General features: G+C 57.2%; 1 protein-coding gene across 1 annotated transcript in view; it reads left to right on the top strand.

Moving 5' to 3' along the window:
* DNAI7 (dynein axonemal intermediate chain 7) overlaps positions 1-12,410 on the top strand; it is a 71,562-nt gene that overhangs the window by 45,668 nt on the left and 13,484 nt on the right. The window contains 5 exon segments of the mRNA XM_075342728.1: positions 3,298-3,435; positions 4,272-4,418; positions 4,640-4,743; positions 5,209-5,500; positions 5,616-5,718. Coding sequence (XP_075198843.1) covers positions 3,298-3,435; positions 4,272-4,418; positions 4,640-4,743; positions 5,209-5,500; positions 5,616-5,718 — 784 coding nt within the window.

Raw genomic sequence — 12,410 nt, 5'->3', positions numbered from 1 at the left:
TCTCAGCTCCCTGCACGCTCACACCCTCAGCTCCCTGCACGCTCACACCCTCAGCTCCCTGCACGCTCACACCCTCAGCTGCAGCTGCCTGCATACTCGCACCCTCAGCCCCCTGCACGCTCACACTGTCAGCTCCCTGCATGCTCACACCTTCAGCACCCTGCATGCTTATACTCTCAGCACCCTGCATGCTTATACTCTCAGCACCTTGTGCACTTACACTACCAACACCCTGCATGTTTTCCCACTTGTAGTGTTATGTAGTCACCACCAGGTGGAGACATAACAGGACAGTGAAGTCTGCCCGCAACACCAGGGTCTTTATACACAGACAGATGTGCTAAAGTGGATGTATATGAGTGAGGAGCACAGAGCCAGCATCCCGTGTGCTCACACCCCCAGACTCCTGCACGCTCACACCCCCAACCCCCTGCACGCTCACACCCCCAGACCCCTGCACGCTCACACCCCCAGCACGCTCACACCCCCAGACCCCTGCACGCCCACACCCCCAGACCCCTGCACGCTCACACCCCCAGACCCCTGCACGCTCACACCCCTAGCCCCCTGCATGCTCACACCCTCAGCAACCTGCACGCTTACACCCCCATCCCCCTGCACGCTCACCCCCCCAGACCCCTGCACGCTCACACCCCCAGCCCCCTTCATGCTCACACCCTCAGCAGCCTGCACGCTCACACCCCCAGCCCCCTGCACGCTCACACCCCCAGCCCCCTGCATGCTCACACCCTCAGCAACCTTCACGCTCACACCCTCAGCCCCCTGCACGCTTACACCCCCAGCCCCCTGCACGCTCACACCCTAAGCCCCCTGCATGCTCACACTCTCAGCAACCTGCACGCTCACACCCCCAGCCCCCTGCACGCTCACACCCCCAGCCCCCTGCACGCTCACACCCCCAGCCCCCTGCACGCTCACACCCCCAGCCCCCTGCATGCTCACACCCTCAGCAACCTGCACGCTCACACCCTCAGCCCCCTGCACGCTTACACCCCCAGCTCCCTGCACGCTCACACCCTAAGCCAGCTGCACGCTCACACCCTCAGCACCCTGCCGCTTATACTCTCAGCACCCTGCACGCTTATACTTTCAGCACCTTGTGCACTTACCCCGCATGTTTACACACTCCCCTACATGTTTATTCTCTAAGTGCCCTGCACACTCACACACTCTGCACCCTGTGCACTTACACTACCAACACCCTGCATGCTCACGCTCTTAGCACTCCACTCGCTTACACCCTGAACACCCTGCATGCTTACACTCTCGGCACTCTGCCTGCTTACACTACTAGCCCCCTGCATGTTTTCCCACTTGTAGTGTTATGTAGTCACCACCAGGTGGAGACATAACAGGACAGTGAAGTCTGCCCGCAACACCAGGGTCTTTATACCCAGAAAGATGCGCTACAGTGGATGTATATGAGTGAGGAGCACAGAGCCAGCATCCCGTGTGCTCACACCCCCAGCCCCCTGCACGCTCACACCCCGAGCCCCCTGCACGCTCACACCCCCAGCCCCCTGCACGCCCACACCCCCAGCCCCCTGCACGCTCACACCCCCAGCCCCCTGCACGCTCACACCCCCAGCCCCCTGCACGCTCACACCCCCAGCACGCTCACACCCCCAGACCCCAGCACGCTCACACCCCCAGACCCCTGCACGCTCACACCCCCAGCTCCCTGCACGCTCACACCCTCAGCAACCTGCACGCTTACACCCCCAGTCCCCTGCACGCTCACACCCCCAGCCCCCTGCATGCTCACACCCTCAGCAACCTGCACGCTCACACCCTCAGCACCCTGCACGCTTATACTCTCAGCACCCTGTGCACTTACCCCGCATGTTTACACACTCCCCTACATGCTTATTCTCTAAGTGCCCTGCACACTCACACACTCTGCACCCTGTGCACTTACACTACCAACACCCTGCATGCTCACGCTCTTAGCACTCCACTCGCTTACACCCTGAACACCCTGCATGCTTACACTCTCGGCACTCTGCCTGCTTACATTACTAGCCCCCTGCACGTTTACATTCTCAGTACTCTGTATGCGTCCATTCTCAGCTCCTTGCATTCTTGCACTTTCAGCATTCTGCATGCTTACACTATCAGCACCATGCAAACCTACACTACCAACACCCTGCACGCACACGCTATTAGCACTCTACTTGCTTACACCCTCAACACTCTGCAAGCTCACACCTGAATGCTTTTCCTGCTTACACTATCAGCACCCTGCATGCTTACACTATCAGCACCCCGCATGCTTACACTATCAGCACCCTGCATGCTTACACTATCAGCACCCTGCATGCTTACACTATCAGCACCCTGCATGCTTACACTATCAGCACCCCGCATGCTTACACTATCAGCACCCCGCATGCTTACACTGTCAGCACCCTGCATGCTTACACTGTCAGCACCCTGCATGCTTACACTGTCAGCACCCTGCATGCTTACACTGTCAGCACCTTGCACACTTACACTGTCAGCACTCTTTGTGCTTATACTCCTCATCCTGCAAGCTGACACTCTATACATTCTCTTCCCCTATATACTTATGCTTTCAGCACACTCCACACTCTGCATGCTTATGTTCTCTTCCCCTGCGTGCTTACACCCCCCCAAATGCTTATGTTCTCTGACCCCTACATGCTTACACCCCCTCATGCTTATGTTCTCTTCCCCTGCATTCTTACACCCCCTCATGGTATGTTCTCTGACCCCTACATGCTTACACCCCCCTATGCTTATGTTCTCTGACCCCTGAATGCTTACACCCCCCTATGCTTATGTTCTCTTCCCCTGCATTCTTACACCCCCTCATGGTATGTTCTCTGACCCCTACATGCTTACACCCCCCTATGCTTATGTTCTCTGACCCCTGAATGCTTTCACCCCCCTATGCTTATGTTCTCTGACCCCTGCATGCTTACACCCCCCTATGCTTATGTTCTCTGACCCCTGCATGCTTACACCCCCCTATGCTTATGTTCTCTGACCCCTGCATGGTAACACCTCCCTATGCTTATTTTCTCTGACCCCTGCATGCTTACACCCCCTCATGGTATGTTCTCTGACCCCTGCATGCTTACACCCCCTCATGCTTATGTTCTCTGACCCCTACATGCTTACACCCCCCTATGCTTATGTTCTCTGACCCCTGCATGCTTACACACCCCATGCTTATATTCTCTGACCCTTGCATGCTTTTGCTCGCCTTTAGCTCCATTCTCTGCTCTTATTTTCTGCCTGTCACATTTGCAGTGGGATCGTTACATGCTGTGCAATGGGAGCCCCGACCCCACCGTCCCTCAGGAGATCAACACCTTCATGAGTCTGTGGAGCGATGAGGCGGCGGAGGATTTCCAGTCCTTGCTGGGTCGCAGCTGTCTGGTGCTGAATGTGAGTTCTCAGTACATTACCTGTCAGGACCCGGCTGCTGTGAGTGGCACTTACGTGGCAGGTGCTTGTGGCAGATCCCAGGCCCTTGGTTTGGCCGTCAGAGGCTGTGGTAACTGACCAGGCACATCTATCGATTGTGGCATGTAGGGGTTGTATACAGGGGATCGGAAGCTTCTCTGACCCCGGCTGTTCCTCTGACCCCGGCTGTTCCTCTGACCCCGGCTGTTCCTCTGACCCCGGCCGTTCCTCTGACCCCGGCCGTTCCTCTGATCCCGGCCGGTTTTCTGATCCCGGCCGGTTTTCTGATCCCGGCCGTTTCTCTTATCCCGGCCGTTTCTCTGACCCCGTTCGTTTCTCTGACCCCGTTCGTTCCTCTGATCCCGGCCGTTTCTCTGACCCCGGCCGTTTCTCTGACCCCGGCCGTTTCTCTGACCCCGGCCGTTCCTCTGACCCCGGCCGTTCCTCTGACCCCGGCCGTTCCTCTGACCCCGGCCGTTCCTCTGAGCCCGGCCGTTCCTCTGAGCCCGGCCGTTCCTCTGAGCCCGGCCGTTCCTCTGACCCCGGCCGTTCCTCTGACCCCGGCCGTTCCTCTGACCTCGGCCGTTCCTCTGACCCCGGCCGTTCCTCTGACCCCGGCCGTTCCTCTGACCCCGGCCGTTCCTCTGACCCCGGCCGTTCCTCTGACCCCGGCCGTTCCTCTGACCCCGGCCGTTCCTCTGACCCCGGCCGTTCCTCTGACCCCGGCCGTTCCTCTGACCCCGGCCGTTTCTCTGATCCCGGACGTGCACCGTCATGGCGGTGTCAGCTCAATGATGCGACCTCTGGTGGCTTTGCAGCTGATTGAGGAGCTGGAGTTCCTTCTCGCTGACACCCCGAGTGATGAGCTGGGAGAAGCCGAGGCCGCCGAGTACACGGAGACCACGCGACGGCTGCAGGCGCTTCTCCAGTGCAAGTTCGACGACGCCACGGAGCTCCTCCTGAAGGTATCACCGGAGTCTCAGTCCTACTCCAGTCACTCCTAGAGCTGCACTCAACATTTTGCTGGTGAACACGCCAGTAGAACGTGCCGCGTATAGATCCTGGGTGGCAGGGAGAGGTTTGTGTGGACTGTGAGCGCAGCTCTGGATGTGACTGGAGCATTACGCAGTCTCCCAGTGCTTCATATTGTGATGTTTAGTGATAACAATGTCCGTCCGTCCGGCAGAACGCGGCCGCATTGTCAGACATCGATACGGGGAACATGCAGAAAGTTATCAAAAATAAAACCGTCACCCTCTGCATCTGGGCGAATCTCAACAAGAACCCCAGGTAAGACCCCCAGCCCGGTGCTGCCCCCCCGCAGGTGCTGCAGTATCAGACCCCCGGCCCGGTGCTGCCCCCCGCAGATGCTGCAGTATCAGACCCCCGGCCCGGTGCTGCCCCCCGCAGGTGCTGCAGTATCAGACCCCCGGCTCGGTGCTGCCCCCTGCAGGTGCTGTAGTATCAGACCCCCAGCCTGGTGCTGCTCCCCGCAGGTGCTGTAGTATCAGACCCCCGGCCCGCTGCTGCCCCCCGCAGGTGCTGCAGTATCAGACCCCCGGCCCGCTGCTGCCCCCCGCAGGTGCTGCTGTATCAGACCCACGGCCCGGTGCTGCCCCCCGCAGGTGCTGCAGTATCAGACCCCCGGCCCGGTGCTGCCCCCCGCAGGTGCTGCAGTATCAGACCCCCGGCCCAGTGCTGCCCCCCGCAAGTGCTGCAGTATCAGCAGAGTATTCTCTGTTCCCCTCCACGCAGGTTTCGGGGCTATCACTTCCAGGAGGAGGCCATCGCCTTCGATTTGCCCAAACCTCTGGCGCTGAGTAACATCGCGGTCCGCATCCTTCACACGGACTACGACCACCTGTCCTGTCTGAGCCCAACGTCACAGCCGCAAGCGAAGGAGCCGGAGGAAAAGCCCACCCTGGGGGGAATCGTCCTGGAGGGTGAGGCTGGAGACTGGAGGCCAGCGACGGAGGACGAGTGGAAACCTGAGCCAGAATGTGAGGCCGCGGCCGCAGAGGAGGAGGTGACATCCGAGGAAAGGAAGGTGAGGACGGGGCTCATCCTGAGCTACCTGATGCATCAGTCATAGAGGCAGAGAGGGGTGCAACAGCAGCACAGAGGAGCTGAAGCATAACCAGTAAATGCTCTCTGTACCGCAGAGCGTCCAGAGCGCCGCCACGGCCAGAGAGGACGTAACCGAGCCAGAGGAAAAGGCGGCGACGGAGGCCGAGAGGGCGAGTCCGGCGGGAGACCCCAGTGAAGGTGAGTGCACCCCTCCAACCTGCTGACTGTCTCCTCAGCCAGAGTCCAGCGGGAGACCCCAGTGAAGGTTAGTGCACCCCTCCAACCTGCTGACTATCTCCTCAGCCAGAGTCCAGCGGGAGACCCCAGTGAAGGTGAGTGCAACCCTCCACCCTGCTGACTGTCTCCTCAGCCGGAGAGCCAGAGTCCGGCGGGAGACCCCAGTGAAGGTGAGTGCACCCCTCCAACCTGCTGTCTCCTCAGCCAGAGTCCAGCGGGAGACCCCAGTGAAGGTTAGTGTACCCCTCCAGCCTGCTGACTGTCTCCTCAGCCAGAGTCCGGCGGGAGACCCCTGTGAAGGTGGGTGCACCCCTCCAGCCTGCTGACTGTCTCCTCAGCCAGAGTCCGGCGGGAGACCCCAGTGAAGGTGGGTGCACCCCTCCAGCCTGCTGACTGTCTCCTCAGCCAGAGTCCGGCAGGAGACCCCAGTGAAGGTGGGTGTGACCCGCCCACCCCAGGGCCTTAGGTGACTCGGTGAGGGGCCAGACTAGTCCGGGGTAGTCGGCGGTGGCGGGGCCCGAACTCGTGACCCTGGTGGAGTCAATTAATATGGCAATATAGGGGAGATGGTAATAAAGTTTGTATAATATTCGTGATGCCACCTGTGGATTGCGGCTTTGGAGCCACGGCTGCTGGACGGGACCCCTGGGGCTGGTGTTATGGCAGCTGAGGTGTTTCTGCTCCCCACAGATGGAGCGGTACCCCGGGGCAACCGTTTATAAAGTCTATGGGGGATGTTGATAGGGTGCAGGGCAAAGCAGACGACACAGGGCTTGCAGTCGAGGTGTTTTACTCACTGTTAGTCTCACAGTTGCGCTGAGCACCGCCGATCCCGAGCAGGTCAAAGGTCAGAACTGGTGCACCCCTCAATGTGCCTTCCCTGGCCGTCTCACTAGCGTCGACCTTCACTGAACTGTCCTGCACCTCTGCCACCGAGCCCTGTCCAAAGGGTGGCTGACCTCTGTCCTTTTATTGCCCCCCCTTGCAGGGGATGGGTGGCAGGTTGTGGCCTCGGGTGCCTACAGTGATCACCCAGGCCGTTGGATTGCTAAAGGAACTGTTTTTCTTTCTTTTGCCTGGGGACCGTTCCCGTTATTGGGACCAGATTCCTCCACCCCGGTGTTCTTGGTGGAACAAGTCCACAGAGGCCTCCCGCACATCCGTGGCACTCTGGAACCCTTTTCCTCGGTGTCACCTGGACCTAGCAGGGCCCCAGGGTCTCCTCACTCCTGTCTCTCAGACGTCCTGTCACAGACCCCCTCACTGACTCCTGTCACTTCTCTGACAGACTGCCTGGTTCCAACTTGAACTAACCGATTTTCTTCGGCGCTCCATTGGGAGACCCAGACGATTGGGTGTATAGCTACTGCCTCCGGAGGCCACACAAAGCATTACACTAAAAAGTGTAAGGCCCCTCCCCTTCTGGCTATACACCCCCCGTGGGATCACGGGCTTGCTCAGTTTTCAAGCTTTGTGCGAAGGAGGTCAGACATCCACGCATAGCTCCACTGTTTTTAGTCAGCAGCAGCTGCTGACTATGTCGGATGGAAGAAAAGTGGGCCCATATGGGGTCCCCAGCATGCTCCCTTCTCACCCCACTTTTGTCGGGTGTTTGTTAAGGTTGAGGTACCCATTGCGGGTACGGAGGCTGGAGCCCACATGCTGTTTTCCTTCCCCATCCCCCCTCAGGGCTCTGGGTGAAGTGGGATCTTACAGGTCTCCAGGCACTGAGACCGGGCTCCATCCACAGACCCGGAGAACCTGCTGGATATGGAGCTGGGTATCGTCAGGGACAGGGCCCTGCTACATTAAGGTACTCTGTGTCCCCGTACACATCGCGCACACACACACCAGCATTGCTGGGAGTACTAGTGCGCCGGGGACAACAGCGCGGAGCGCTCGTGCTATTATTCACGGCAGCTTTGCTGTGTGAATTTATGTATTGGGAACTGCCGCGCCGGGCCGCTGCTGGGTGTTTTTACACTGTGGCGCGGCTGGGACTTGTGGTGCGCCGGGGACTCCGCGCTGGCCGTGCACATAGGACGGCCGCGCTTATTACTCGAGTCCCCGGCTTTGCGGCCTAGTTTTCGTTTCGTTCCCGCCCCCAGCCCTGCCAGTCAGGGGAGGGGCGGGACGCTGTACAGACAGTCAGCGTCAAGGGCTGGAGTCTGCTTTGCATTCTCCAGCCCCCTTCACTGGACACAGTGGGACGCCAGTTTCCCGCTCTTGTCTGGGGCACGCCCACGGCCCGCCCCTCGTCACACGAGCTGGAGAAGGACGCCGGCAGCCATTCCTGCAGTCCGAGCTGGAGAACGGAGACAAGCTCTGGGCAACCAGTCACAGGACTCTGGCGACCACACACCCACCTATAGGCGGGCGGTAAGCAGCACCTGAAGTGCTGACCCCACTAAATACCGTTGTGTCCATTTGTATTTTATGCTTACACTGCACTGTAGGTCGCTATTTTTGGCTATATGCCCTCTTAGATGGCGAGACAACAGCAGCAAAAAAGCAAAGGTGCTAAAGCACAGGCTTTCTATGCTGCTTGTATTGCATGTGCTGAAGTGTTCATTTGTACTTTATGCTTGTATGCTATACACTGCACTGTAGGTCGCTATTCTTGGCTATATGCTCCTAGATGGCTAGACTACAGCAGCAAAAAAGCAAAGGTGCTAAGGCACAGTTTTTCTAGGCTGCTTGTATTGCATGTGCTGAAGTGTTCATTTGTACTTATGCTTGTATGCTATACATTGCACTGTACGGTCGCTATTCTTGGCGATATTCTCCTAGATGGCTAGTCTACAGCAGCAAAAAAGCAAGGGTGCCAAGGCACAGGCTTTCTAAGCTGCTCATATTGCATGTGCTGAAGTGCTCATTTGTACTTTATGCTTGTATGCTATACATTGCACTGTACGGTCGCTATTCTCGGCTATATGCTCCTAGATGGCTAGACTACAGCAGCAAAAAAGCAACACAGGCTTTCTATGCTGCTTTTACTGCATGTGATACTGTTCCACCGGCAGGTTCCACTGACCCCCATTGTGTGCAATGCTCCCCTGTAGCACTTGGTCAGCCGGGGTCTCTACTAGAGGTGGCCAAAGGAACCACCTGTGAACCCTGTCCATGGACAGGGACGGTGTTGCAGTTTCGGCTGATAGATTGTCATGGGATAGTGACTTGCAGTCCAGACAGGCCATGGGCAATCTTGATCATTGCTCCCTGGCCACCCTCATTTGGAACAAAATCAGTGCTCCGGGGGGGGTCCCAGGCATTCCAGGGTGAAGGCTCTGACATGGACGACAGTCCCAGACAGCCTAAGCGAGCTCGCTGGGAGCGGCACTCGGCCTCATCACTGGTTAGGGTCACAGCAGAGGACTCTCTGTATGATGAGGCAGACGTCGCTGATCAGGACTTTGATCCTGACACCGCTCTCAATCCGGATACACCGGATGGTGACGCCATGGTGACTGATCTTATAGCGTCCAGCAATGGCATGTTGGATATCTCTCCCCCAGCTCCTTCAGTGGAGGAGTCAGCTTCACAGCAGGAGAAATCCCATTTCAGTATCTCAAGCGTACATTGAGTATTTTTCTGGCCACGCTGACTTCAGAGAAGCAGTGCAGAATCACCACGCTTACCAGATAAGCGTTTCTCCAAATGTATTAGGATACATGTTATCCCTTTCCCCCTGACGTGGTCATGCGCTGGACCCAGGGTCCAAAGGTGGATCCCCCAATCCCCAGGCTTGCGGCTAGATCCATAGTTGCAGTGGAGATGGGACTTCACTTAAAGATGCCATTGACAGACAGATGGACCTCTGGTTGAAATCTGTCTATGAAGCTATCGGCGTGTCGGTTGCTCCGGCATTCGCAGCCGTATGGGCACTCTAAGCTATGTCAGCTGGTCTTGCGCAGCTGGTCTTGAGCACAGGTACATCTGTGCCGCAGGTAGCGTCCTTATCCTCGCAATGTCTGCATTGCGACTTACCCTATTAATGCTGTCCGAGAGAGACAGTCGAGGTTTTGGTCCTTCCCAGGCTCGGGCAGGTCCAAATTGTCCTAGTCCAAAAGGGCTCAAAAGGCTCAGAGGGGCTCAGATTCCAGGCGGGCTCAATCACGCCCAAGGAAGGCAGCCAGAGGAACCGCTTCCAAGGCGGTCTCCTCATGACTTTAAGCTCTCTCTCTCCGCATCCGCGGTTGGTGGCAGACTCTCTCGCCTTGGCGACATTTAGCTGCCACAGGTCACAGACCGGTGGGTGAGAGACATTGTGTCTCACGTGTACAGGATAGAGTTCTGTTCTCGGCCTCCGGCTCGATTCTTCAGAACTTCCCCACCTACCCACCGAGCCGATGCTCTTCTGCAGGCAGAAGGAGTGGTAATTCCTGTTCCTCTTCAGGAACAAGACACGGTTTTTCCTCCAATCTGATTGTGGGGGACCTAAAACTGCTCAACAAGCACGTGAAGGCCAGGCGGTTCCGGATGGCATCCCTCCGCTCCGTCATTGCCTCAATGTCTCAAGGAGATTTCCTAGCATCAATAGACATCAGGATGCTTATCTCCACGTGCCGATTGCTCCAGAGCACCAACGTTTGCTACGTTTCGTTATTGAAGACGAGCATCTTCAGTTCGTAACCTTGCCCTTCGGTCTGGCGACAGCCCTACGGGTTTTCACCAAGTTCAGGGCAGCAGTGGGAGCAGTCCTGCACTCTCAGGGTCACTCGGTGATCCTTCCTTGGACGGTCGACTTGTCAAGGCACCCTCTCAAGAGGCATGCCAACACAGCCTGAGCGTAGCGCTGGAGACTCTCCAGAGTTTCGGGTGGATCATCAACTTCTCAAGGTTAAATCTGACACCGACCCAATCGCTGACATATCTGGGCATGGAGTGTCACGCTCCCTCAGCGATAGTGAAGCTTCCGCTGGACAAACAGCGTTCACTACAGACGGGGGTGCAGTCTCTCCTTCACGGCCAGTCACACCCCTTAACACGCCTCATGCAGAGGCAGTCACTTTCGCGCAGTTTCATCTGCGTCCACTCCAATGTGGCATTCTTTGCCAATGGGATGGGAAGTCGACGTCCCTAGAAGGAACGTCCCCCTTCTCAGACGGTCAAGGACTCTCTTCAGAGGAGTCCATCCTTCATGGAAATCTGGGCAGTGTATCTTGCCCTGCAAGCCTTCCAGCCGTGGCTGGAAAGCACACACATCCGAATTCAGTCGGACAACTCCACAGCGGTGGCATACATCTACCACCAAGGCGGAACACGCAGTCGGCAAGCCTCCCAGGAAGTCCGGCGGAGTCTGATGGGGGTGGACGACAGAGCATCCACCATATCCGCAGTTCACATCCCGGGCGCAGAAAACTGGGAAGCAGACTTCCTCAGTTGCCAGGGTATGGACGCAGGGGAAGGGTATCTTCACCCGGACGGTTTTCAGGAAATCTGTCAACGCTGGGGGATGCTGAACGTCGACCTAATAGCGTCTCGGCACAACAACAAGGTTCCGATTTTCATGGCGCGGTATCACGATCAAAGAGCTCTGGCGGCAGACGCCTTAGTTCAGGTTTGGTCGCAGTTCCAGCTACCTATGTGTTTCCCCCTCTGACACTGCTGCCCAGAGGGCTACGCAACATCAGGTCCGTTTGCCGCCGCGCCATCCTCATCGCCACAGACTGGCCGAGGAGGTCGTAGTCCCCGGATCTGTGGCATCTCACGGTCTGCCAACCGTGGGCACTACCAGCCCGGCCAGACTTACTGTCCCAAGGGCCGTTTTTTTCCATCTGAATTCTACGGCCCTGAACCTGACGGTATGGCCTTTCAGTCCTGAATCCTAGCGTCTTCAGGATTATCTCAGGACGTCATTGCCACCATGAGACAGACTAGAAAACCGACGTCTGCCAAGATTTACCACAGGATGTGGAGGATATTCTTCTCTTAATGCTCTGCTCAGGGAGTGTCTCCCTGCCCATTTGCATTCCCTACTTTTCCTTCCTTCCTGCAATCTGGTTTGGAAAAAGGTTGTCACTCGGCTCCCTTAACGGACGAGTCCCAGCGCTGTCTGTATTCTTCAGAAGCGCCTAGCACCACTTCCTCAGGTACACACGTTCCTGCAGGAGGTTTGTCACATTGTCCCTCTGTACAAACGGCCGTTGGACCCATGGGATCTGAACAGGGTACTAATTGCTCTCCAGAAGCCGCCCTTCGAGCCTCTGAGAGATGTTTCACTCTCTCGACTTTCCCAGAAAGAGGCCTTTCTGGTAGCGGTCACGTCTCTTAGGAGAGTGTCCGAGCTAGCAGCGCTGTCATCCAAAAGCTTCCTTCCTGGTGTTTCACCAAGGCAAGGCAGTGCTGCGCCCGATTCCGGAGTTCTCCCTAAGGTGGTATCCCCCTTTCATCTCAATCAGGATATCTCCTTACCTTCCTTTTGCCTCATCCATTTCATCGATATGAAATGGATTTGCATTTGTTGGATCTGGTGAGAGCACTCAGAATCTACATTTCCCGCACGGCGCCTCTGCGCCGCTCGGATGCACTCTCTGTGCTTGTCGCTAATCAGCGTAAAGAGTCGCAGGCTTCCAAATCCACCCTGGCTCGATGGATCAAGGAACCAATTCTTGAAGCCTACTGTTCTGCTGGGCTTCCGGTTCCATCAGGGC

Source organism: Anomaloglossus baeobatrachus, chromosome 4 (assembly GCF_048569485.1).
Source record: "Anomaloglossus baeobatrachus isolate aAnoBae1 chromosome 4, aAnoBae1.hap1, whole genome shotgun sequence".
Classification (NCBI taxonomy): domain Eukaryota; kingdom Metazoa; phylum Chordata; class Amphibia; order Anura; family Aromobatidae; genus Anomaloglossus; species Anomaloglossus baeobatrachus.
This window is presented reverse-complemented; position numbering and strand designations above follow the sequence as displayed.